Raw genomic sequence first — 26,717 nt, 5'->3', positions numbered from 1 at the left:
CCATGAAAAAGGAGAATTACAGTCCAATATCCCTGATGAACATACCTCAATATCATAAAAGCCATCTACAAAAAGCCCACAGTGAATACCATTCTTAAATGGGATAAACTGAGAGCTTTTTCCCTAAGGTCAGGAACATGGCAGGGATGCCCACTCTCACCACTATTGTTGAACATGGTACTAGAAGTCCTAGCCTCAGCAATCAGACAATAAAAAGAAATAAAAGGCATTTGTTGGCAAAGAAGAAGTCAAACTCTCATCCTTTACAGATGACATGACCTTTTATGTGGAAAACCCAAAAGACTCCACCAAAAAATTGCTAGAACTCATATAGGAATTCAGCAAAGTGGCAGGATATAAAATCAATGGCCATAAATCTATTACATTTCTATACACTAACAATGAGACAGAGGAAAGTGAAATTAAGGAGTTGATCCCATTTACAATTGCACCCAAAACCATAAGATACCTAGGAATAAAACTAACCAAAGAGGTAAAGGATCTGTACTCTAAAAACTATAGAACACTTATGAAAGAAATTGAGGAAGACACAAAGAAATGGAAAAACATTCCATGCTCATGGATTGGAAGAATAAATACTGTTAAAATGTCTACGTTACCCAGAGCAATCTACATTCTATGCAATCCTTATCAAAATACAATTGACATTTTTCACAGAGCTGGAACAAATAATCCTAAAATTTGTATGGAACCTGAATAGACAGAGGAATGTTGAGAAAGAAAACCAAAGCTGGTGGCACCACAATTCCAGACTGCGAGCTATATTACAAAGCTGTAATCATCAAGACAGCATGGTACTGGCACAAAAACAGACATATAGATCAATGGAACAGAATACAGGACCCAGAAATGGACCCTCGATGCTATGATCAACTAACCTTCGACAAAATAAGAAAGTATCCAATGGAAAAAGGGACCGTCCCTTCAATAAAAGGATGAATACTTACCATTTACATGGACGTGGATGGAACTGGAGGGTATTATGGTAAGCAAAGTAAGTCAATCAGAGAAAGACAGTTATCATATGGTTTCACTCATATGTGGAATATAAGAAACAGCACAGAGGATCATAGGGGAAAGGAGGGAAAACTGAATGGGAAGTCATCAGAGAGGGGAAAAAAACCATGAGAGACTCTTAACTATAGGAAACAAACTGAAGGTTGCCGGAGGGGAGGTGGGTGGGAGCATGGAGTAATTGGGTGATGGGTATTAAGGAGGGCACGTGATGTGATGAGCACTGGGTGTTATACACAACTGATAATTTATTGAACACTACATCAAAAACTAATGATGTACTATATGTTGGCTAATTGAATTTAAACTTAAAAAGAGAAATGTGAGAAAAAAGATTTTCCCTGCCTATACATTAGTGGGAGGATATCTTACAAGCATAAGAAGAAAACTTGAGAATCACAGAGATGCTGAGCTGGAGTCATGATGTCATTGAGTCACTGAGTAACCAACCATGGAACAATCCTACTCTAACTTTTCCTATGAAATGAAAATCTTAATGTTAAAGCCATTTGGAGTTGGGTTTTCAGTCAAATATATCCTACCTAATAACTTGTTACATTGCCCTCCTTTATTTTCTTCTTAGCACATAACATTCTTTATAACGTCTTGGTTGTTATTGCTTATCTCCATCAATTAGAACATAAGCTCTTTGACATCAGGGACCTTCTCTTATTTGTTACTATACCTAAAGCATCTTAAACAGTACCTAGTATTTAGTCAATAGCCAATAATTATTAGTTAAACATGAATGAATGAACAATGCCTTGATTTCTCTCTTTCCCTCACTTCCAATCCTTCAGCAAGTCTATTGGTTCAACCTTCAAAATTTATCCAAATTTGGCTACTCTGACCATCTCTAGGGCTATCACCAGTGAGTGTCCTGGTTGGAAGTGGCTCACCTTCCTGTTTACCTGGTAATCTCTTTACTTCTCTTCCTGTTTTCATTGATTCCATGTTTATTGAGGTGCATGCAGGGCACTGGGCTGGCCTCATGGACCCATAGTCTAGTGGGGAAGCTGGGAGAGGGATGATGACACAGGTCATTACTGCATAAAAATTGGAGATGCAGAGGTGGGTATGGTGGTCTGGGCAGGTGGAAACCTGCCGTCCTCAATACAATTGCACAGAAGACTAGGCAAAAGACAAGGAGCCACTCCTCTGTGTTCTGTGCAGGGGTGGAGATGGGGTTTAGTATTATGGCTGGGAGCATTTCCTTCGTGTATATAAGGAAAGGTCAGGCAGATCCTTGCATATGTTCTTCCCCTCAAATGACATTAAAAACAAAAATAACCCTTCAGTCTAGAGTGAGTACACTTGTCATACCTCTCCTCTCACATATTTAGGTGGGAGGGATCAGCCAGCCCCGTTTGACAGACCAAGAAATTAAGACTCAGTAAGAAGCCATTTCCCCAGGGTTGTGCACCTCGTCAGCAGTAAGGCCACAAGCAGACCATATGCCTTTTCACTTGGAAGCAATCCACATCACAGCTCGCTGAGCACCCAATCCAAGCCTCCCCAGAACAGGGGCTCAATAAACAGGAGTTATTCCCCCAACTCTAGGGTCCTCTGAGAGGCCCTCCTTTTAGAGATACGGAAGCTGAGAAGTAACTTGCAAGGAATAGCAGCAGAGATGTTGGCCCGGCCCCAGGAGCTCTGATTCGAATCAGAATTATAGCCAATATTTATGGAGTACTTCCTCTGTGCTAAATCCTGTGCTAAATCCTGTTCTAAACCCCTTAACACGTAGTATTTTTTCCCATCCCCCAGCAACCTTATAAGGTTATATGATACAAGTGTACAATCCTCTATCTTAATTTGGAAGCTCAAAATACTGAAAACCAACAGACTCTTCCTGTATTTGCTGCCCAAACCCTTCTGATGGCAAAATTTGTCTTGAACACATGTGAGGCTATTTTGATTACTTATAATGTTTTTTATTTATAAATTTTTAAAAATCAGGAAAAAAATGTATGAATATCCATACATTTATTAGTTTACTATTGCTGTGTAACAATATTACTACAAACTTAGTGACTTAAACCAACACACAGTTACTATCTTTAAGTTTCTATGGGTCAGGAGTCCAAACCAGGTCCTCTGCTTAGGGTCTCACAGGCTTCAATCAAGGTGTTAGCTGGGGCTGCAGTCTCCCCTGGGTTCAAATGGGGAAAGATCCACTTCCAAGCTCACTCATGTTATTGGCAGAATTCAGTTCCTTGAGGTGGTAGGACTGATGGCTTCAGTTTGGTTTTTGTTTGTGTGTGTGTTTTGTTGTGTTCGCTGCCTATCCACCAGGGGCTGCCCTCAGCTTTTAGAGGCTGCCCATCCATACTCATTGCTGTGTGGCATCCCCTACCCTGGTCATTTGCTTCCTCAAAGCCAGCAAGGATGAGGGGTAGGGGGAAGAAAGACTGAGACTCCAGCAAGATAGATACTACTTATGTAAAGTAGCCATGGAATCATATGCATAGAATCACTGACACCCTATTACCTTTATCAAATTCTTTCACTTAGAAGTAAGCACAGGTCTTACCCACACTTGAAGGGACAGGATCACATAGGGAGTGAACACCAGGAAGTGGGAACTGTGGGACCACTTTAAGAGTCTGTCCACCATAATACCTTTCAATGCAGAAATAGTAATGTTTAGTTTGCCCTAGAGCTCCATGGGGGTGTCTCATGATATCTGGTATACGTACCACGATAGTATTCTAAAATCCTGAAATTTAGAAATTCTCGGACACATGGTCCTCGTGGATTTTGGATAAGATACTATATTACTAGCCTTATTTGACAAGTGAAGAAATTGACTTACCAAGGAGTTAAGTGACTCAATCTAAGGAAAACACTTCCATGTGTTTCCCCTCTACTCTCAACATTCCACTACTATATATCTTCCTCAAATTACGATGGGGTTACATCCTGACAAAGCTATGGTCAGCTGAAAATGTCATAAGTTGAAAATGCATTTAATATACCTAACTTACCGAACATCACAGCTTAGCCTAGCCTGCCTTAAACATGCTCAGAGCCCTTACGTCAGCTTACAGTTGGGCAAAATCATATAACACAAAGCCTATTCTATAATAAACTGTTGAGTATCTATGTAATTTATTGAATACCGTGCTGAAAGTGAAAAACAGAATGGTTGTAAGCATGTCAGTTGTTTACCTTTGTAATCGTGGCTGACTGGGAGCTGTGGCCCGCTGCCACTGCCCAGCATCACAAAAGAGAATGGTGCCACATACCGCTAGCCCAGGAAAAGAACAAAATTCAAAACTTGAAGTACAGTTTCCACTGAATGCATATTGCTTTCACGCCACCATAAAGTCGAAAAATCATAAATGGAATCATTACAAGTTGGGGACCATCTGTATACCACTTCATTTCTGACACCAGATGTCTGGGTTACCTACACATCAGGCAATTCTGCAGCACCAGCCGGGTGTCCTACAATTTAACTCAATTCTGATGCTATCTACTGGAGATAGCAACAGCTCCCACAGATTAAAGGCTCACAAATCCCCTCCCACACTCACATCTGATGCTAATACCAAGTCCAGGTTGTCACCTATGCTTCTGACCTACCGGCTGTAAATCGGAAATTCCCATGAACCTTTTCTTGGGTTCAGTTACTTTGGTAGAGCAGCTCACAGAACTCAGGAAAACATTTTACTTAATAGATTACCCATGTACCATAAAAGAATATAACTCAGAACAGCCAGATGTAAGAAACACAAAGGGCAAGTTTTGGGAGAAGGAGCACGGAGCTTCCATGTTCTCTCTGGGTGCACTACCCTCCCCAAATCTCCATGTGTTCACCAATCCAGAAGCTCTCCAAACCTGTTCTTTCAAGTTTTTATGGAGGCTTCATACACAGGCATGACTGACTAAATCACTGGCCATTGACGATTGATTTAACCTCCAGCCCCTCTACCCTCCCCAGAGATGGAGGGTGGCACTGAAAGTTCCAAACTTCTAATCAGGTTAGTTCCCCTGGCAACTAGCCCCCATCCTTAGGGGCTTTCCAAAAGTCGCTGCATTAACATAAATTCAGGGGTGGTTGAAAGGGGCTTGTTATGAATAACATGACATATTCCTTTCACCTTTAAGGCTCTGGAGCTATTTCAGGAACCAAGGACAAAAGACCAAATACTGTAACAAAAGATGCTCCTATTGCTCTTAGGAAATTCCAAAAGTTTTAAGAGCTCTGCACCAGAAAGAGATCGAAGACAAAATATATATATATGTACATATGTATATGTGTATATGTATTTTATTATAAATCACAAACATATATATCAAATATATATATATTTTTTATTATTACAAATCACAATATTACACTCACCTTAGGCAAAAATAGGGGTTCAGACTCTGAGGTTAGAGCCCAAGCTCTTAGCCACATGCAGGCTCCATGGTTCTGAGATTTCTGAGACTCGTCACCACCATGACAGCAACCCAGGACTGAAATCTTCGGCGTCCCAGGCATGAAGGTGCTATGGAAGCACATGCTGCTTACTACCACCGCAATTCTTCTCTTTCACGGGGGGCTCCTTCCAGCTGCTCCTTCCATCCTCCCAACTTTACCACGCACATCTTTTGCTTCACAGCCTTTCTCTTCCATCTCCAGATCTCTGCGGGGTTAGCTCCTTTTATCCCTCAAGTCTGTTAAATTGATTAGACAAGGAGGCCGTTAGATCAAGGTGGCTCTAATGCCACAGTGGCCAATGTGTGCAAACCAAAATCTAAGCCTGTAAATGCCTCAAGGTTCCAATATCAAAACGCTAAGGATAACCAATCACAAAAAGCCAACTAGACTTTAATATATAGCCAATCAAATAATTTCCTTTCCCTGCTTCTGCACTGTCTATATAAGCCTTTCCCCTGAATTCTGTTGGCTCAGTGCTCCTAACTACATTTGGTTTGGCAGCGCCTAATTCCAATCAATTTTTGCTCGAATAAACTCAAAATTTTTAACATCCCTTAGTTTATCTTTTTAACAGCAAAAATGTTACAGCCTTAAAGATGTCTTCCTTGACCACCAAAGCAAAACTAAACCCTCTCTGCCTTTCCCCCTCCTTCCTTTCTCCCCAGCACCCCTTTGCCCCCCATCCTATCTTGTTCTTTATAGTCGTTATCTCCGTGTATTGTTTTGTTTGTGTGCTTGCTTTCTGGCTCTCATGCTTAAATGTAAACTCCAAGAGGACATGTTTGTTTACTGATATATCCTGCCTGGCACGTAATAGGCATTAAATATTTATTTGAATAACTATTATTAATGGATTTTTAAAGTCTATCTGACGGAAATGCCAGGCATTTGATTCCATTGCAAATGACCAGTAAGTGTGGGTTAGGAATTGCATAACTTTATAAAAATAAAAATAACCAATGAAGCTAACTAGAAAAAGACAGGGCTTAAGCTGTCATTACCCAGACTCTCAGAATCTTGATGAAAGACCACAATTGCCATCCCTCTCAGTTATAAAACTATAATAATTATTACTTTGGCGCAGACTGAGCTATTACTCTTATTAGTTTTCAAAATGTGATATTTAATTATTTTATTAAAAACCAGTGGCTTATGAAATGGGTTATTTTCCACTCTAAACTTCTTTACTTTGGGCTTTAAGAGGCTGACTTTTACAGACTGCACAAACTGGGATTTCTTGACCTCTAACTTCTGGGTGGGTTGAAACTACAAGCAGAAGCACCAGGAGATCAAAAGTGGGTTGGAGTATTTATTCTTCTAGGATCCCTCCCCGCTGGGTTGGCACAGGCTATGTCCTTTACTAACCCAAAGCCATAACTCCTTTTAGGTAGCTTCACCTATAGCCACTCTCTCCTGGTTTTGGTAACTGTTCCCTCCCTGGCTTTCAGGACTGAGAGAGGTAAGGGCTTCCTGCTTTTGCTAGTCTAAGGGTATTAAACCACCCTTATCCCTGCTTTCCCTTAATTCTGCCCACACCTTTATGAACAGCCTCTTTATTAATACCTCCTTGCCTAACCTGTTTGAACTTGCCCAGCTGTTTCCTCCAAGGATCCTGAGTCATACATTTTATGCCTCAAATAAAATCAAGGGTTTAGTCAATGGAAAATTTTAACAATGCACAAGAATTCATGAGCATGGGCACTGTTGTTTCCAATTTGGAGTAAGACAGATATGAGATATAAAAAGAAATTAAATAAAAAGAACGCGTTATTTTCACATTGGTATGAATTAAGGACATTCCCACTTGGAAATAACCCGCACATGGTAGGATAATAAAGTAGTCACTCATTTGGCTTCTCTTTGTTCTGTTTGTTCAGCCCCCTTCAGAGTTATAACCTAAAGATCAGGTTTAGAAAATGTACTGGACATGGGATTGGCAAATATATTCTAGCACCATCTTTGCTCAGAAATCTTGAGGAATCAGTCAACTTTTCTGAAACAAGTTGCCTAACCTGCAAAATTAAGATGTTGGAATAAATTATAGCTAAGATATCCTTTAGTTTTAAATCTCTGATAACTGTATTTTATGATTATCAAGAACTATCAAGAGTTTTTATTTTAAAGGTTGTAGGGCAACCATATAGTATTGTTTAAGAACCCAGCTCTGCCACCTAATTGTTTGGCTTCAAATCCCAGCTCTACCACTGATTAGCCACATGAACTTGGGCATGGTCCTTAATCTCTTTGGGCCTCAGTTTCCTTGTTTGGAAAATGGGTATGATAACAGTAAAAATATCTATCAATGAGGGTTTCTTTGAGTGAAATGAGTACAACCTGTAAAATACTATGTGCAAGGCATTATTCTAACCATTCAGTAAGTGTTTATTTACAATTATCCTTGATACTGTTAACAGAAAATTTTCCACAATTTACTGATCTAGGAGGTTTTATTAAGCAATTCATAAATGGGGCAACGTCCAGTCTAGCAGACAGAAAAGAGCTCTAAGGAGCCATAAAAGGCAAGAAATGTTTATAGACCAAAATGAGAAGGAACAAAGAAGTTATACTCGGCGTTTGCTGATTGATTAAAGCAGGATTACTTCCCTTATATGGAGCAAAGGAGAGTCTTAGAGCCAGGTCAGATGATTTGTGCTGGGTAGGCAAGCACTGATTGGTTGGCCGAGGCCCGCTTTTTCTGGGAGAGCCAAGCACGGAAACTTAAATTCCAGTTTGCTGATGTGGGCGTAGCATAAGTGGTTCCATCTTGCACCTAGTCTAGACACTAACAATACCCAACTGAAATGATTTGGGGTCAGTAGTAGATGATAATGTATACGTTATACTGAGCTAAAAATTAACATTAGAAGAGCAATTGCTGGGGTGACTGGGTGGGTCAGTTGGTCAAGCATCTGACTCTTGGTTTTGGCTCAGGTCATGATCTTGGGGTCCTGGGATCGAGCCCTGTGTCAGGCTCCATGCTCAGCAGAGAGTCTGCTTGGGATTCATTCTCTCTCTCTCTCTCTCTCTCTCCCTCTGCCCCCCAAACCCCTGCTCACTCACGCAGACTCTCTCTCTCAAACAAATTAATTAATTAAAAAAAAAAAGAGCCATTGCTATTTTGAATCTAAATTTAAGCAGTATGGTTTAAAAGTGAAGAACCTAACTCATAGCCTATTCTTATATTTTGAGATATGACATGTAAAGATGATTTGACCAACAACTTATTGCTATCTACTTGCATGCATGCACATTCTTAATAAATGACCCAAGATTCATTATATACATACACACACACACACACATATAGTTGACCTAGGGGCCCCGACCCCCCCTACACGGTCAAAAATCCACATATAACTTTTGACTCCTCCAAAACTTAATTATTAATAGTCTACTGTTAAGGAAGCCTTACCAAAACATAAAGTCAACACATATTTTATATGTTACATATATTATATACTGTTTTCTTACAATAAACTAGAGAGAAGAAAATATTAAGAAAATCATAAGAGAAAATACATTTGCAGTACTGTACTTAAAAAAATCCATATAAATAGACCTGTGCAGTTCAAACCCATGTTGTCCAAGGGTCAACTGTGTGTCTCTATATATATATATGCACACATATATAGCGTAAGATATACTTCATCATTTTTTCTGTAGACATTTATTATGTATTTTTCTACACAAACACAAACACACTAGGAATAAATAGCATGATTTAAGGTATGTTGCTTATTATTCTTACATAACCTGCCCAGAAAAACAAACTATAACTTTTCTTTATATCGTAGCTAAGGAAGGAAATGGAGGAAGTTCCAAGCCAGAGGAAACTACAATAAAGTGGGCACAGCAAGCAAAGAGGGGAGAATGGGAACATGACATCTTGCCCTCAGCCTAGCACTATCCAGAAATCACTTACCATGCACCAGAAGAGACTTTTATTCCTAATAACCTTGCATTCCAAGATAAACCATGAATAACAGGAACCTCCTAAAAGCATCGACTAACAGGAAATCCTGAAAGCTGTGCCTCTTGAGATAAGCCACAAAAATAAGAACATCCTGTTTTCCTTACAGAAAGACAGGAACATCTTGTTCTTATCCAATCTGAACTGTCAGCTGCCATATCTGAGCTATAAATATCTGCCATATCATCAGAGCTATAAATTCCTCTTCTTCTATGAGATGAGCCACTACTGAACTGCTAGTGAAAATGTTTTCCTAAAAGGCAAAATAGGTAAAGAGGAGGAAGAGGTACAAACCTGCAGTTATGAAAGAAATAAGCCACATGGATGAAAAGTACTGCATAGAGAATATAGTTGATAATATTATAATAACTTGGTATGGTGACAGATGGTAACTATACTTTATCATGATGAGCATTTCATAATGTATATAACTGTTGAATCACCATGTTGTACACCTAAAACTAATATATTGTATGTCAACTGTACTTCAATTTTTGAAAAAAATTTCCCTGTGTTCACATTTGTCTCTGAATCTTATTTTGACAAAGAGTTACTGAACAGTCAGTGGCTGAAACTGATTTTCTTAGGAAGTCCTGCATACACCAAGGCCAGCTTCATGGGTGGACCATTGGTGCAGTTGTACAGGGTCCTGCCTTGGTTTAATGCTCTGCTATCACCATCTTGAAAAACCTAACAACTTTTTGAAAAGGGGCTCTGCAGGTTATATTGATGACCTTAGATGTACCATACACCTCTCTCCTGAGCCCCCAAATAAGTAGAAACAGCACGGTCTTTGGAGTCTGACAGACCCATTTATTTAGGTAAACCTCACCTTCATCTATAAGATAGCATATCTCAGACTCAATTGATGACTACATGAGATCATGTAAGTATTTACCATGTTTGACACCTAGAAGGTCCATAAATAACAGTTCTGAGTTATCCCATTTTACCTTCCATAAAGTAGAGCTATACCCTTTTACAATCTCCTTTTCTTCTCAGCATGAGTCTTAATAGAAGCACCAATTCATTTGAACAAGCATACATTGCAAGTGAGAGTTGGGCTACTTGTGTGTTCATTTCCTGACTTCCCATTCATTCCTCCCATTACAATCAGACTGCATCCTCCACTACCACCTCAAAGACCCTCGATGACCTTCTTCTGGCTAAACCACCTTCAAGTGTTATCTTACTGGATTTCTCTTTAGCATGTGACAAGTTTGGTCATGTTTATGTTCTGTAGCACCCCACTGTTTCTTTCNCTACCTCTTTGGCTGTTCCTTCTCAGTGTCAATTGCTGTTCTCAACTACCTCTCCAAGGACTTGTTCTCATTCTAGGTACATCTGACCCACTCACTCTCCCTAAAATAAAAAAATCTTTGAAGAATAAAAAATAGTTCTATGAATTGTGATATCATGCACGTATCTTTGACTTTTAAAATAATTGGCTAGAGGGGCACTGGGTGGCTCAGCTGGTTAAGCATCTGCCTTCCGCTCAGGTCATGATCCCAGGACCCTGGGATCTAGCCCCTTGTCGGGCTTTCTGCTCAGCGGGGAGCCTACTTCTCCCTCCTGCTCTGTCTACTTGTGCCCTCTCTCCCTGTCAAATAAATGAATAAAATGTTTAAAAATAAATAAATAAAAATTCAAAAAATAATTGGCTAGAAATAACTAGGACTTTGTCATCTTACCTCATTTTATAACTATTTTCTTAAAAGAAAAAAAAAACAGCTGTGATGACTTCCTTTGACTACTGAGAAGAATTCTGGCACCCAAAGCTGAAGCATCTCATAATAATGGGACAATGGCCTGTATTTTCCTTGAAAAATCAAGTAATCAGTGGGAAGACCCAGATGGACAGCTGTGCAGCACTCAATAGATAGGAAGGATCATTAAGTCCTACCCTTATCTACTCTGTCAAGCTCTCCCATGGTCTTCCAATGTCTAAGTGGCTCCCAGAAGAGCAGAGGATTCTTCAAAAAAATTACTGTGTTAATAAGTAAATGCAGGTATTATCACTGCTATTCAATCTCTCCTTTAAAAGCAAACCAGCACAATTTGCAGATCTATAGCTCCATGCCTATACTTTCCATAGATATCTCAAAAACCACACGTCTGACATTTAAGTACTCTCCTCCTCTCTTCAAAAAACTCCTGCAATCCTCTCAGCTCAATAAATGGCACCGCCATATGCCACCCAATTCTCCAAACCCAAAGCCTAGAAATTCCTCTTGCCTCTTCACTTTCCTTCCCCCCAACCAATTTCTTTTTTTTTTTTTTTTTTTAAGATTTTATTTATTTGACAAAGAGAGACAGCCAGCGAGAGAGGGAACACAAGTGCTTAACGACTGAGCCACCCAGGGGCCCCCAGCCCAACCAATTTCTAAATCCTATCAGTTCAACTTCCATTACCTCTTGAATCGGTCTGTCCATTCCATTGTTACTACTTTAGCTCAGGCTATCATCAAAGGAATCCCATCTGGTCTCTACCTTTGACCTCCACAACACTTCACAGTTAGAGTTCTTTCCAAAACTAATTCTTCCTATGCATGCCCTGTCCTTGCTTAAAAACTACCTATGACTCCACCCGAAGTCCTCCACACAAAGCCTAAATTGTTTAAGGTAACAGATCATTTTAGCTTTCTGATCAGAATACATACCACCAGCCAGCCAAATCCAGCCCACTGCCCATTTTTGTAGTTTGCAACGTAAAGCTTTTACAGTTTTAAATGGTTGAAAAAACAAAATATGAATAGTATTTCATAACAGTGAAAACTGCATGAAATTCAAACTTCAGGGTCCATAAAAAAACTTTATTGGATCACAGCTCCACTCATTCATACTGTCTATGGCTTCTTTTGAGCTAGAGGTTGAGTAGCCGTGACCAAGACAGTATGGCCCACGGAAATCTATATCTTTATTATCGGGCCCTTCATAGAAAAAGTTTGCCAACCCCTACTCTACATTCATCTGTCTCCACTCCCCTAATGTAGCCGCCACCCTGAACTGTCTGCAGTCCCTGACCACAGTTTTCTCTCTGAACTTCGCCCCCAACTCCTTCATGGGTGCTCGCATAGAACTAACTTCATCTTAGCATTTAACAGTTACTCTGACCGTCCTTCTACTGGTTTGGTGCATGTGTTCACCACCGAATCCTCAGCACCAGCTCTATCTCTACCCTCCTTCAGTGTTTGATAAATGCGTATTGCCTGAATGAGCAGCATCCTGAAAAGATGAGCAAAACCGGGTTCCAACTTTCAGGAGCTTACAAAGGAAAGGCAGACACATAAACAACAAGCTAATCCCCAAGTAAAAATGAAAAACACTAAAAAGTAGCCGGTACTCTGCAGCATAACCAAAGAGAAATAATTCCACCTGGGGAAGGGTGCCGGTTCTTTAGAATCCTTTCTGATTTGAACAGATGCCCCTCCCCCCATGATAAAATTCTTACTGAGATTTTTTGTTGGCATGTAGTGTCCTCATCTGTAAAATAAGGCTAAACAATCCCGACTTCACAGGATTAAATGAATGTAGTTAACTGAGAGCACGTAGCTCAGTGCGTGCTTCAGAGAAAGTGCTCGGTAAACAGCGGTCATTCCTGGTTGCTCTAAAACGCTCCGTTTCACGTTAATGGAGTCCATTTCCAAGGGATTCTCCAGTGTGTGTCGCCAAATGCATGGACCAGCATTAAACATACCCCCGCAAGAACAGCAGCGGCCTCTAAGCTGAGCGCCGCTGAAGGTGTACCCGGTTAGGCTGCGCGCGGGGCTTGAACTCCTGGAAAACCGCCCGTAAACGGAGCCCGCGAGGCGGGAGAACTACAACTCCCGTCGTGCCTCACAAAGTTTAGGGCTACTCTACATTTTATCACCTCCCTTCTCTTCTTTCCCTCTGTAGTCCCGAGCGTGGCGGCGTCCCGGTCACCGGAAGAAGCCGTGTGACGTCACGAGGGCCTACGCGTCGCGCGGGGGCAGGAGTTGACGGACGGTCTCTGGCTGCGTTTGGGCGGCCCTGGGACCACGGAAGAGGCTCTCCCGGGCGGCCGCGATGCCTAGCTCGCGGCGGGTCAGTCAGCTTCTGGATCTGTGAGTCCACCCGGTCCCCGCCTCCCCTTCGCCCCGCCCCAGCCGAGCCCCATGCTTGCTCTCCCTCCCCGCCCCCTTCCCACCTCGGGACCTCTGAATAGGCCCAGCTGGTGTTTTCTGTTTCTGAGTTCCTGATTGTTGTCTCCTCGTAGAGAACAGTTGTACCAAGTGGGCTGCTGGGCAGGTTTGCCCCCCTCTCCGCCCTGGGCGCCCCCAGACGGGTTTCCGAATTCTCCGTCAGCCTTGACAGCTCGATGCCCAGGCAATTTCTGGCAGTGACCTGTTTCTGACAAGAGCTGAAAGCCTTGGTAGAACAAAACAAAACACTAGATGCGGCTCTCAGAAGCCTTCAGCAAAAGTTCCACCAGTTTCTGTAACTGGGATAGGTATTGAATCTTGGAGGCAGCATGGCTCCTTGATTGCTTGATGGCGATTACAGGGTTCAGCTCCCAGCCCCATTCACCAGCTGTGTGATCATGGAGAGTAACTTAACCTCTGTGCCTGAGTTCTTGACCTATCAAATTAATGTTAACAGTACCTATCTAATAGAGTTATAGCGAGGAATAAATTTAACATATGTAAAGTCCTTAGAAGGATGCCTAGTGTCAAAAGAAATTTCAAGGAGCTTTACTTGATAAAATATATTTTAGTGAGGGAGAAACGAGATTCTCAGAGGCGTGTCGTTGCAAGATGGCTTATAAACTGAGAATGACTAGGTTTGTTTAACCTTTACAGTGATTGGTTATTACAACGATTGGTTACTACAATTTAAAGAGCTGCAAGAGATTGGTTAAAAGTGATATATCTTACACTGTTTTACAGAGATGATTTTTGTTTATGATTATCAGAGGGATTTATAAGAAATAACCTGTTAAATTTCACTTATATTCATGAAATAAACCAGATTATGTTTCACTTACGTGATCTAACTGGTTTGGTCTGCTTAGGGGATTTTCAAGCATGGTCTCCATTTTATTTTATCTAAAAAATTATCCCCTTTTGGTCATTCCCTTAGCAAGCTGAAAGTGTGAGCCAATATACTGTTACTCTCACTACCACTGTTGATGCAGTCATTGGGTTGTATGGTCATGTAATTACCATTACAAACAGTTGCATAGTCATTGTAGACATGGCAGTGGGATTATTGAGTTCTTTGAATTGTGTAATCCTGATGGATATCATTTGGTGTATGAGTGGCTGCTGAAAGGCATTTAAAACTCTTGAGAGGACACAGTGCACTCGTGTTAGAAGGTGGGGGGGGTACAGTAAAGTATCCTCCAGACCGAGTAGGCACTTTGAAGCCGAAAAATGAAGCAAGCCATACTCCATACTGTTTACACAGACTTTTATTCAAGGTAACCTACTGACAAGGGGGAGCCAGTGGATAGATGATCCAGGTGCTCTGCCGCTATTCTCCATTCAGTACAAACCTTAAGCTACAGCTTTTAACAGAGCAAGGGGCATTGTGGTGCCGTCAAAGGGTGGTTATCTAAAGTGGCGCCATCTGTGCACCAGTCATCTGTCCTAGTTATCTGAAGTGGTGCCTTTTGTGCATCAGTCATCTCTCTTGGTTATCTGAAGTGTGCCTTCTGTGCACCACTTGAGGGAAGATCAGAGCAAGCCTTCCTGAATTCTGGTCAGGGCATACGTTACTGTCCAAGAGGCCTGGAACGTGTTGCCCAAGGAAGGTCATTGCATGAGCATAAACAAAATGGAGGGCCAAAGATGGAGTCAGTGTTGTCGGCACTCCAACAACTAGCGAGGTTAATATGATGACTGTAAGGGAAGTAATACACAAGGATTGAAAAACTCCTGGGAGCGGAGATCTCCAGGAGCCAAGATTTAACCAACTAAATAAAGCAATGGAAGAAGCATCACCTATTTGATGAAAGAGTGACATCTGATCTTTAAGATCTTTTAAATTGGGGATAATAATTCCTAATTTATTAACATGGAAACTTTTTTTTTTTTTTTTTTTTTACCAGTTAGAGCATATGTATCTCCTTGTTAAATGGTTAAGGTGTCTAATGCTATGTAGTTGTCTAAAATAACTCTGGCTAGAGAGTTTATAGATTTTTGCCATAATTGTAGAGATTTTTCAGAAGAGAGGATCTCTCCTGAGGAGCTTTAAAAGCAGTCTTTTGTTGGTGTCTTTTCCAATAAACTAAGTCTCTAAGTTCTAATGTCTTCTTTTGAAATGGATCACAGAAAGCTTCTTAGACCTGGTGGAAAATAAGTTTTTTAATATTGCATTAGTGCCTTACACTATTGAATTGTGTTATGATTACTTAGATAAACAGAGGCTGTCTTATTTCAGGAGTGTTATAGGTGAGCTTCCATCCGAGTTGGGCCTCTATATGGTGTGAGCAATCAGGCATTTCTATGGAAACAAAAGAAAGATAAAAATTAATTGTTGGAGCAAATTACAAACTCAGTTTCTGAGTCTGGGAAGCAGCCAGTCAAGAACATTTCTAGATTTGAGCTCAAAACATCTTTAGATAGTAGAGTGAGGATGGCAGTTTCAATCTGTTAGATTTTCCTGGTTTGCAGTTTGAATGACTTTGATGATGTCATTGGGTGTTCTGGTGAACTCTCTGAGTGGCCTGTATAGAAATGAGCACGAAGGTTGTCTGTACATGATCTATTGTGGTGATAACTCTAAAGTTTATGTCACGTTGTTTGGCTTTAGGTTGTAGGGATTGGGTTGAAGGGCAATTTTAGTTTTTATCCCAAGTCAGAGTGGTAAGAGAACATTGGAAATGTTACTTTGGAAAATTGTAGGCAGGTGTTGGAGGAAACTAGAAGAATTCAGGAGCAGTCCAGTTTACAGATAGATAACAAAACCTCAAAGATAATGAACAGTTCTAGAATCTGATAATAGGTATGCTATAGTTTTCTATTGAAACATAATTTTTCTCTCTTTAGTCACTTCATTTTGACCAAAGATAATCACAATGAAATTGTAAAATTGTAAAATAAGTCTAGTCTCATTAAATTCAGCTTGTTCATATAAGTGCAGCAGAATAGTGATTTTATGCACATTTTCAAATATAATATTCTAGTCCAAGCTTTGGTAACCCAAAGGGGTTTATTGGCTCCACAAATCAAACCTTAGCTTCTTAAAAACTCTGGTAATAAGAAATCTCAGATTAGATGTTTAAATACTTCTTCAGGCCAAGAAGCCAAGCCAAGGGCTTGTCCAATTGTGTCCTGTTACAAAGAGAATAAATTCTTGTTGAATTTATGCAAATACCTACACTGCCCTGAAAATAAGTATACTCAATAAGGGTTTTTTGTTGTTGTTTTGCTTTGTTTTGTTTTGAATTCTGAAGGGATCAGGTAGGGAGAAAAAGGTAAATGTTTTATTTTTGTTTACAAAAGTTTACCTAATTGTTATAAGTTATATAGTGGCTTGAAAGGAGAAAAGGGGCTCTTTAAATTTGGAGAGCAAAACATTAAAGAACCAAAAATGTTGCAAACAGTGTCATAAAAATTATAATCATCTCCATTAGTTGACTTAGTCCTATGTAATCAATTCTTGTTTTCTTGCTCCTGGGTTAATAGTTTTATAAATCAGTTTCTCCATAGCATGCTAGAAATTCTTACCTAGTTAAGTGGTATGATCTTAAAGTTATCAGAAACTTGTATTCTAGAGTACTTGTCAGTGTCATTTCTGTGAATCTCCTTAAAAACAAAGCATTTTGGCCTGTAGTTGATTATAAATGCTTTCATAAAAGAATTCAGTGTAAAACAGTAACTGTCTGTGAATGACAAAAGACTTAAAAATAGCCTTGGTTAAAAAGTTCCCTATTAAAAAAAAAATGATGTGATTGACAGGTAAGTTGGCTATTCCTGTGGCATACATTTAAAAATAACTGATAATGTTATCAGGACATATCAGATTCCTAGGAGTTCTATGCAATTTCTGGAACACTTATATTAATAACATATATCCATACAAATACAATCTAAGAAGATTAAGCATCCCCTTTACTTGATAATGTTTCCCATGCAATTTAATATTTGAAAAATTTATAGTTAATATCTCCATTTTTATAAGAAGAGGAAAAAAAACTTTGAGATCTGCCAGGGAGCCTTGGGAATATCCCAAAGTTAGTTCAAGATCAAAAAGACTTCATTTAGAATTTGATTTTGGGAAGTTTGTAAAAAATGTCACAAGATTTCAATCACTTGATTAGGAGTGCCTGAGTGGCACAGTCAGTTAAGTGCACAACTCTTGGTTTCAGCTCAGGTCAGGATTTCAGTTCAGGTCAGGATCTCAGGGTCATGCAATCAAGCCCCATATCAGCCTCTGTGCTGGGCATGGAGCCTGCTTTAAGATTCTCTCTCTCCCTCTCCCCCTCCTCCACCTCTCTCTCTCTCAAAAAACAAAACAAAACAAAACAAAAAACCACTTGATTAAATAAGATCACAGGTCATTGTGAAATAATACTTAGTTATCTATTCAACCAAAGTGATCAAATCATTTCAAAAGCAAATATAGAAAGTACATAGTTGTTAAAAAAAAAAAAAACCTTACCTCTTTTAATATTGAAAAGATTGTTTTCCTAAGCAATCCAAAACCTGATAAAGACAAAGTGAAACACAGGAAATTATTTTCATAAGACATAGAATCTTTGTTTCCTAGACAAAATAAACAAAAGGTAAAGGAAAACCTTTCATAATCTCTTATTAAGAGCAGACTAACAGCCTAAGAAACTTTGTCCTTTTAACAGAGAGAAAATTAAACTGTGGATTTGTATTAGTGTATTATTCAACTCAGTTTTGGAAAAATTTATAAATAAATTCATTTAATTTTAGCTAACTTTGACCATACAGCATGAAATTTCTTCACAAGCCTTCTGCAACTTTCTGTATCCATTTAGATTTTTGTTTTATTCCTTTTTTCCTTCTCTTTCTGGGATAACCAGTCATTTTACTTTAGGACAAAATTCCTCTTTTTTTTTCCTTAATAAGAACACATTCTGTATTCTTTCATACTCTTCATATGAAAAAACACATACCATTCTCCTCTCATACTTTGTATATGAAGTTATTTTCTTTTATTCTTGTTTTAGTAGGCTTATTTTTATATATGGATTATAAATTTTAACTGTTAGTAACCTTTATTTTCTAATGAAAACTAGGAAGCAGGCAATTGTGAACTGTCTGGCATAGATCAGCATCTTGTAGTAGATTACCAAAATTATGAACACGTAATTATAAAAAATTATATTTTTTAGAGACATGTGCTTCTTCATAGTACATTTTTTTAATGTGGCAAAAGACATGTATACAAATAGATCCAAGTATCTTTTGTCTCTATAAAACTTAAGCAGCCAAAAGTAAATAAATGTAAATGTATGTTTAGCAATTAATGTTTCAGTGTATTATCTTATTTGGAAATGATCTACATTTCATTTTATTCATCTACATTAGATGAATATCTACCATTTAATCTACTTATTTGTTTTCAATAATTATGCTTGGATTAATTATTAAATACTTAACTAACATCTTAAGTTCTTCTTGCTTACAAATTTTGTAACAGAGATAGCAACAGCTTATTTGACCAGTAAACCCAGGTCGGAAAGATTGTATATTTCCTTATATTTAATGTTGCCTACTGAGACCACATGCCTGTTTTTATTAAATTAACACATTTAAACTATTTGCAAAGCTTTTATGCATCGAAGATTATCCCAGATCTTATGAACTTGAAAAGCATTTAGGTTAGTTTCTATATTTATGAGAGTTTTAAGAATATTTAACTGACTTAAGTACTTATTTTTCTTTAAGCCAATTAAATAGAGCTCTTTTTGAAAATCACGCAGGTATAACATACATTCATAGACACATATACATTAATATATAGACAGTTGTAAACAGAGATTTTATAGCTTTTGTTGAAAAATGTTAGCTGTGTGTCAGGTACAATAATAAAAAACTCAAAAGAATAGCTGGACCCAAATTGTGTTTCTGGCAGATAGAATAATTTAAGATTATCTGCTCAGATGGCTTAAGCTTTTTACCACAAGTTTTTTATTTGTGTGCTATAAGAATTCTTTAGAGAAGCAATTTTTGGAGTCATTTTGTCTTTTAGACACTTTGGCATACCAACCAGTAATTCATTTATCGCCTTTAAGAAGTTTGTAATCCTCTTTTTTAAAAGATGTCCCTAAGGTGGGCTATTTTATCTAAGTTAAGGATTTTCCCAAAGTGGTCACTGCAGTTCCAATTATTCTTTGTAAAATTCACCCATTTTTCCAAAAAGGCATAAGATCCTGGTCTGAGTTTTGGACCAGGTAGAACCCATCTTTGCCTTAGATTCCCTAGGAAAGCTTAATTATCAGGGGTACTGTTTTTCAACAGCTGTTCCAAAACAGCGGGAATCACACATTTCCCTCTCTTTTGAACAAAATAGTGTGAATTACAGAAAAGCTTCAACAAAGGTTGCTCAGCAAAACCAAAGAGGTCAACCAAAGGGAGTAGAGTTTGAATCTGAGAAAGATTTACCCTGGAATTCCATGGTTGGTAAGAAAGCAATGTACAATGGGTTTCATGGGTATTGGCACCTGGTTACTCACTGGCCTTGGGGCTGAGCGGGGGTCATCTTTGGATCCCACTTCTGACACCAAAAACTGTCAAAAGAAAATTCAGAGCGTTTTACTTGATATGAATATTTTACTGAGTGAGAAACAAATTGTTAACAAACAGGGAGACTTCAAACCACAAGTGGTTAGAATCTCAGAGGCATGTCATTACAGAATGACTTACAAAGTGAGAATGAGGAAGTTGTTTAACCTTTACAATGATTGGTTATTTATAAGAGGAATTTACACAGTATGAAGTTTCCTCAAAAAGTTAAAAATAAGACTACTGTATGATCCAATAATTTCATTACTGGGTATTTACCCAAAGAATACAAAAACACTAATTCAAAAAGATATATATACCCCTATGTTTATTGCAGCATTATTTTCTTTTTTTTTTTTTTAAAGATTTTATTTATTTATTACACAGAGATAGAGACAGCCAGCGAGAGAGGGAACACAAGCAGGGGGAGTGGGAGAGGAAGAAGCAGGCTTATAGCGGAGGAGCCTGATGTGGGGCTCGATCCCACAACGCAGGGATCACGCCCTGAGCCAAAGGCAGACGCTTAACCGCTGTGCCACCCAGGCGCCCCGCAGCATTATTTTCAATAGCCAAATTATGGAAGCAACCCAAGTGTCCACTGATAGATGAATGGATAAAGAAGACGTAAAACATACACACACACCACACTGGAATGTTATTCAGCCATAAAAAAGAATGAAATCTTGCCATTTGCAACAACATGGATGGAGCCAGAGAATATAATACTAAGTGAAATAAGTCAGTCAGAGAAAGAGAAATACCATATGATTTCACTCATATGTGGAATTTAAGAGACAAAACAAATGAGCAAAGGAAAAAGAGACCAACAAAGCAACAGATTCTTAAATATAGAGAACAAACTGATGGTTACCAGAGGGGTGGGGCTGTGGGGGGAGATGGGTGAAATAAGTGAAGGGGATTAAAGAGTGCACTTATCACAATGAGCACTGAGTAATGTATAGAATTGTTGAATCACTACATCGTACACCTGAAACTAATATAAGGATCCTGGAATTTAAAAAAAAAATTTTAATGGGAGTTTATAGATGGCAGGGGATTGGTTAAAAGTGATTCTCTTATACTATTTTAAGAAGATGATTTAAGTGTTATTTATAATTATCAGAGACATTTACAAGAAATAACCTAGGTTAAGTTTCTCTTATATTCATGATATAAGCTAGGTTAAGTTTCACTTATGTGACCTAATTGGTTTTGTCTGCTTAAGGGATTTTGAAGCATGGTCTCCATGTTATTTTAATGCTAGCAAGTAATAAACACTGCTAAATGTTATTGTTATTAATTATCTCACATGAGATATTGTGCTGGAATTGCAGTTACAATGGCAATTGCTTCTATCCAGGAGGTTTCAGTTCGTTCATATTACATTTAAAATATTGCCATGTAAAAATTAAAGCCAAGGAGGACAATTATCTTAATCTGCTGACTCCTTTTGAAATCACTGAGATGTAACCTTTACATTATATCTTATAAACTTCTGGCCCTCAGTCCACAGTCATGATTTTTTTTGTTGTTTGGGGCTTTTTTTTTAGATTTTATTTTATTTATTTGAGAGAGAGAAAGCGCACGCTCAAGACAGTATGAGCCGGGGATGGGGAGGTAGGCAGAGGGAGAGGGAGAAGCAGACTTCCCTCTGAGCAGGGAGCCCGATGCAGGGCTCCATCCCAGGACCCTGAGATCATGACCTGAGCCAAAGGCAGGTGCTAAACCAACTGAGCCACCCAGGTGCCCCCACAGTCACTTTTTGTAAGAGAAAGCTGTTGATTCTCCTATTTGAAACATCTCCTGTGATTCTCCAGGCTTGCACAGAGTCCTGAGAAAAGTATCTTGCTTTCATTCTTGGCTTGAATTTTATGCCTAACCCAAAAAGATTTTCTTTCTGTCTTTAAAAACAGTTGGAGAAATAGTTAAGAGTGCAAGTTAGGAAGACAGATTAAAGCCTAGCTGAATTCCTGTCTTTTAATTCCTGTCTTTATCCTCATACTTCCCTGATGCATCCATACAAATGGTCCTCTGAATTTCTGAGGCCAGAATCAAGTCTTTTATCTCATCATAGCCACAGTTCCTTATTTTTAGGAGTTGCTCAATATTAAGGTAAGCATATATTTAAAGCGCACATTTGGCATATGAAGCACTATGCTGATGATTGTGGGAAATAACTAGCATAAAGAAGGTACAGTCTTATGGGACTAGCATAAGGACATCTATAAATAGCTATAATATAGGTAATAATAGCACAAAAGAGGTATTGACAAAGTGTTGAAATTTCTGATGAGGAAACAAATTACAAGACTAGGAGAAGGCTTTGTGAAGGGGGTTATATTTGAGGATTGGTAGCATCTGACAGTTGGAAACGGGAGGAAATGCATCCTAGAAGAAGTGGAAGAATAAGGGCAAAGGCTTGACAAGCAGGAAAGTTAGAAATATGGGAGAAGACCAGAAAGCAGTATTTCACCAGAAAGTAGCATTTCAATTTGGCCGGACAATACAATATGAATAGCAGAGTCGTATGACAGAAAGCCATATAATTAGGCGTAGAACTTTGGGGACCAGAATGACATAACAGAATTTAATTCTGTAGCGATGGGAGCTATAAAAGGTTTTGGAACTGTGCTGGGAGTAGAGAGAGATTTGAATTAGGGAGAAGTTGGGAATAAAGAGACACTTAGGAAACTGTTACCAAATCTTGGAAGGTGGTAAGGAGAGCCCAAACTAAGAGACATGTATGAAGATATTCATTGCAGAATTCCATTGTGGTGACAGAGAATTGGAATGTCCATCACTGGGAGAGGTGCCATCGAGTTTTATGCAGCTGTTAGGGAGGTGAAGAGAGTAGATGTATATGGATAGAACTTTAAAACAGTGCTGGGGTGCCTGGGTGGTTCAGTCCGTTAGGCATCGGACTCTTGGTTTGGGCTCAGGTCATGATCTCATAGGTTGTGGGATCCAGCCCCACATCCCACCCCGTGTCTGCCCCCCAAACACACACCTCCCACACCCGTCATCAGGTCCAGAGGCCAGCCCCACACTTGATGGCATGGAGTCTGCTTGAGATTTTCTGTCTCTGCTCCTCTTCCTGCCCACACACATGCACGCCCACTCTCTCTCTCAAATATTTTTAAAAAATAAAACATAGTGCTTAGTGAGTTAGGAAGGAGGTTAGGTCTGAGGTTGGTATTGAGGAGAATAACTACCATGACTTCCAGTGCTTTGACAAAACCTCAGATGAGAGGCCTTCTGGCCAAGCATCTGTGATTTCGTATTGTTGGAGCATTCATTGTACCCCTGGGGGTTGCATCTTTCTGTTAAGTTTGGCTGTGGCAAAATAAAGATAAATAAAACAACTTGATAGGGGCCCCTGGATGGCTCAGTCGTTGGGCGTCTGCCTTCGGCTCAGGGCATGATCCCAGGGTTCTGGGATCGAGCCCCAGATCAGGCTCCTCCACTGGGAGCCTGGTTCTTCCTCTCCCACTACCCCTGCTTGTGTTCCCTCTCTCGCTGGCTCTCTCTCTGTCAAACAAATAAATAAAATCTTTAAATAAATAAATAAATAAACAACTTGATAAACAACTAACATAAAATAAATAAAACACAATGCTTAGTGAAAAAAAGAGGAAACAGAATAACATGTTAAGAAAAATTATCTAGAACTTGGAAGTAAAGCAAAAAGATTGGGGTGCCTGGGTGACTCAGTTGGTTGAACATCTGCCTTCGGCTCAGGTCATGATCCCAGGGTCCTGGGATTGAGCCCCATGTTGGACTCTGCTCATTGGGGAGCCTGCTTCTCCCTCTCCCCGTGCCTGCCATTCTACCTGCTTGTGCTCTCTCTCTGTGTCAAATAAATAAAGTCTTTTTTAAAAAAAATAAGTAAAAAGATGACCACATGATTGTTATACTAGGCTGTTGTCCCCCGTATAAGGGTCCATATTTGCCTTGAGAATCATATTTCCTAATCTTTTTGGGAAAAGGTATGTTCAGGCTAGCAGCTGGTCAGCAAGCTATTTCTGGGATGTAACAAGGTAAGGAGCTTGATCCAGAATAATAATCAACTTTTTTACTGGGTGCACTGTTTAGTCCAGAGGATGGCACTTCTCCATGCAGGAAACTCCTTGGTTTACATCCTTGCATGAGGTCCTAATCTCCTCACTGACTAGCACTTTGAATATAACTGCCTTAGAGAATCCTTTGGATCTGGGATATGGTGAATAGTTTTAAATAGAAGGACCAAGGAAAGGGAAAAAGCAAAAATTAAAGTTTTCAGCTTTGTTGACCAGGAGAATGGTGATTAACATTAGATTATCATGGAGAAGTAAGTGTCTTATGAGAAAAATGAATCAGAACATCCATTAGAAATATCAAACAGGCAGATAGAAATCTTAAAGAGAGATCAAGGATTGAGTCTAAGATTAGGAGTAAATTCCTAATAGATGATGGATGAAGCCATTGTTAAGTTTAAGGGAGAGAATATGGAGAGAAGAAAAGGAGACCAAGGACAAAATTTTATGTAACATTCATATTAGAAGTAGGCCATTTTGCCAAAAATAATTTCTTTGTTACATTAATTCGCCATATAACTGATGGGTTAAATATAAATAAGTTGTTTCTTCTAACTATAAAATTTGAAGCAGATGTTGGTGGTGGGAGTCAGAAAAAAATAAAATAAAATAAAATTTGAAGCAATTCATATCAGATGAGATGTCTACCTCATCCCCCACCCCCACCTTTTTTTTTTTTTTACAGTTTTTAAAGATTTTGTTAAGTGTTAGCTGGCCAGTTTTCATTTTTGTCTTGATAACTTAATCCACCTGTGTCAACCGATGGGCCTGAAAACTGAGATCACTTAGATCAATATAACTTGCTCCAGGAAATTTTTGCAATCTGTTTATCTAAACAGATGTTTGATTATTAGGACAAACATTTTGATTGTTAAAGCAAACATTATGCTTATCAGGATAGATTGTTCACCAAGGCCTGCTTTGAGATCCTGTATCCATCAGTCTTATACTATTAAGTCACAAATTTTGCCTAATATTAACCCATTCCCCATCTTGGAGGGAGAATCCTAAATGTACTCTTATGTAACTTTCCCCTATTGAGACACTGCCAAAACTCTGTTAAATCCTTGCTGTGGTAAATTTAATAAACTTTCTTTATTTGACCAACAGATTTTTGGATAGTCTTCATAAGCCATTTACTAGTTCTCATAGTAGTATTTTTCAAAATACTGAATTTGTTTCTGTCCCAGCTCCCTGATATTGCTGCTGGAGGGAACCGGAGCAGAAAGAGGAAAGCGTTTACTGTGGAGAATACATAGCACGGCTTAGGCAGCTGAGCTCAGAGAAGAGGACCCTTAAGGGCCCAGATGAAAAAGACTAGGAAGAGAGATGGGGCAGTAAAAAGGATGCCTTTGTGGGGAAAAAGGAAACATTTAAAATATAGCTGAAATCTGCATAAAGGAAAATATAAGGGGAATGACTATCAGTGTAGAATTTGATTTTACCCTTCTTATAAGCTAGTACATTTTTTTAGCCTGGTCTTGTTTCATGGATACTGGTAGAACAAAGGCTTTTGGGTCAAAGGCTCAATGGACTTTATTATTCATTGCACAGCAAGCAGTATGAGCATTAGCATGTTTATGCCACTTCCTCTTGATCTCCAAGACACACAGCAGCAACACAAAGGGCTCAGATGGATGCCAACACAAGCAGTGGGCTGCATTCCATGAGAGAAACACAGAGGGCCCAAACGAATGTCTAATCAAGCTGTGAGGTGCATTACAGGAAAGAAACACTGAATTTGGGGAGTCTGCCATTGCATAGTAAGCAGTAAGTGATGTAGGAAAGACATTAGGATTCAAAACGGACAGCCAAGAAAGAATTCTTGAGATGTCTTTGGTGCAAAATGTGGTTTTATTAAAGCACGGGGACAGGACCTGTGGGCAGAAAAAAGCTGCACTGGGGTCATGAGGAGTGGCCCATTATATACTTTCAAGTTGAGAGGGGGTTAGGGATAGCATAAGTCTCTAAGGAATTTTGGAAGCAAGGTTTCCAGGACCTTGAGGGGGACAGCTATTGTTGGGAAAAGGTCATTTATTACCATGGAATAAAACCTTAGTCATGAGACCCTTTAGATGTATATTGGTGGGCCATATGCTTGGGGGATGATTGCCAACACGTATCTTGGGGGGTTTAGAGATAAAGGAAGTTTCCAAAAGAATTTTTATATGTTGAAGTAGGCTTACAGGATCCTGGGGTGGGGCAGGTTGGGCTAGCATTGCCTTTTGCCCTTAGCAAAGTGTTAACATCAACACAGTTGCGTCCCCAGAGGAATGTCACTCTGCCTGTTTGAAGGTCTTGTCAATGGGCTTTAGGTAGTAAGGAAATTTAATGATTTTTCTTCTGCCTTTGTTTCCCACATCATATTGACTAGAGATGGAGAAAGTTCCATTTTTTAAAAATATCATTTTGGGGGATGCCTGAGTGGCTCAGTCAGTTAAGTGTCTGCCTTCAGCTCAGGTCGTGATCTCTGGGGTAGAGCCCCG

At 39.3% G+C, this 26,717-nt stretch overlaps 1 protein-coding gene and 1 long non-coding RNA gene across 8 annotated transcripts in view; one reads left to right on the top strand and one right to left on the bottom strand.

The window, feature by feature from the left end:
• LOC103656144 overlaps positions 1–13,433 on the bottom strand; it is a 53,096-nt gene extending 39,663 nt beyond the window's left edge. Inside the window, exons 1-2 of one of the 2 annotated variants that reach the window (XR_005837894.1) lie at positions 13,309–13,433; positions 5,387–5,703 (exon numbers count right to left, since the gene is read on the bottom strand). This is a non-coding gene — a long non-coding RNA (uncharacterized LOC103656144). Of the gene's footprint in view, positions 1–5,386; positions 5,704–12,888; positions 13,245–13,308 lie in introns of those variants that run through there. The other variant, XR_566554.2, reaches the window with a different exon arrangement.
• The window catches only part of AMN1 (antagonist of mitotic exit network 1 homolog), a 49,237-nt gene continuing 35,894 nt past the window's right edge, over positions 13,375–26,717 (top strand). For 5 of the 6 annotated variants that reach the window (XM_008683460.2, XM_008683459.2, XM_040642310.1 and 2 more), the window contains exon 1: positions 13,375–13,522. In XM_008683460.2, the coding sequence (XP_008681682.1) occupies positions 13,485–13,522 (38 nt within the window). In that variant the 5' untranslated portion in view covers positions 13,375–13,484. The remainder of the gene's footprint in view (positions 13,523–26,717) is intronic. The other variant, XM_040642309.1, reaches the window with a different exon arrangement.

The sequence above is a fragment of the Ursus maritimus genome, unplaced genomic scaffold, assembly GCF_017311325.1.
Source record: "Ursus maritimus isolate PB19 unplaced genomic scaffold, ASM1731132v1 scaffold_26, whole genome shotgun sequence".
Taxonomy (NCBI): Eukaryota; Metazoa; Chordata; class Mammalia; order Carnivora; family Ursidae; genus Ursus; species Ursus maritimus.
Note: the sequence above shows the minus strand (reverse complement) of the source record. Positions and strands in the feature narration are given on the sequence as shown.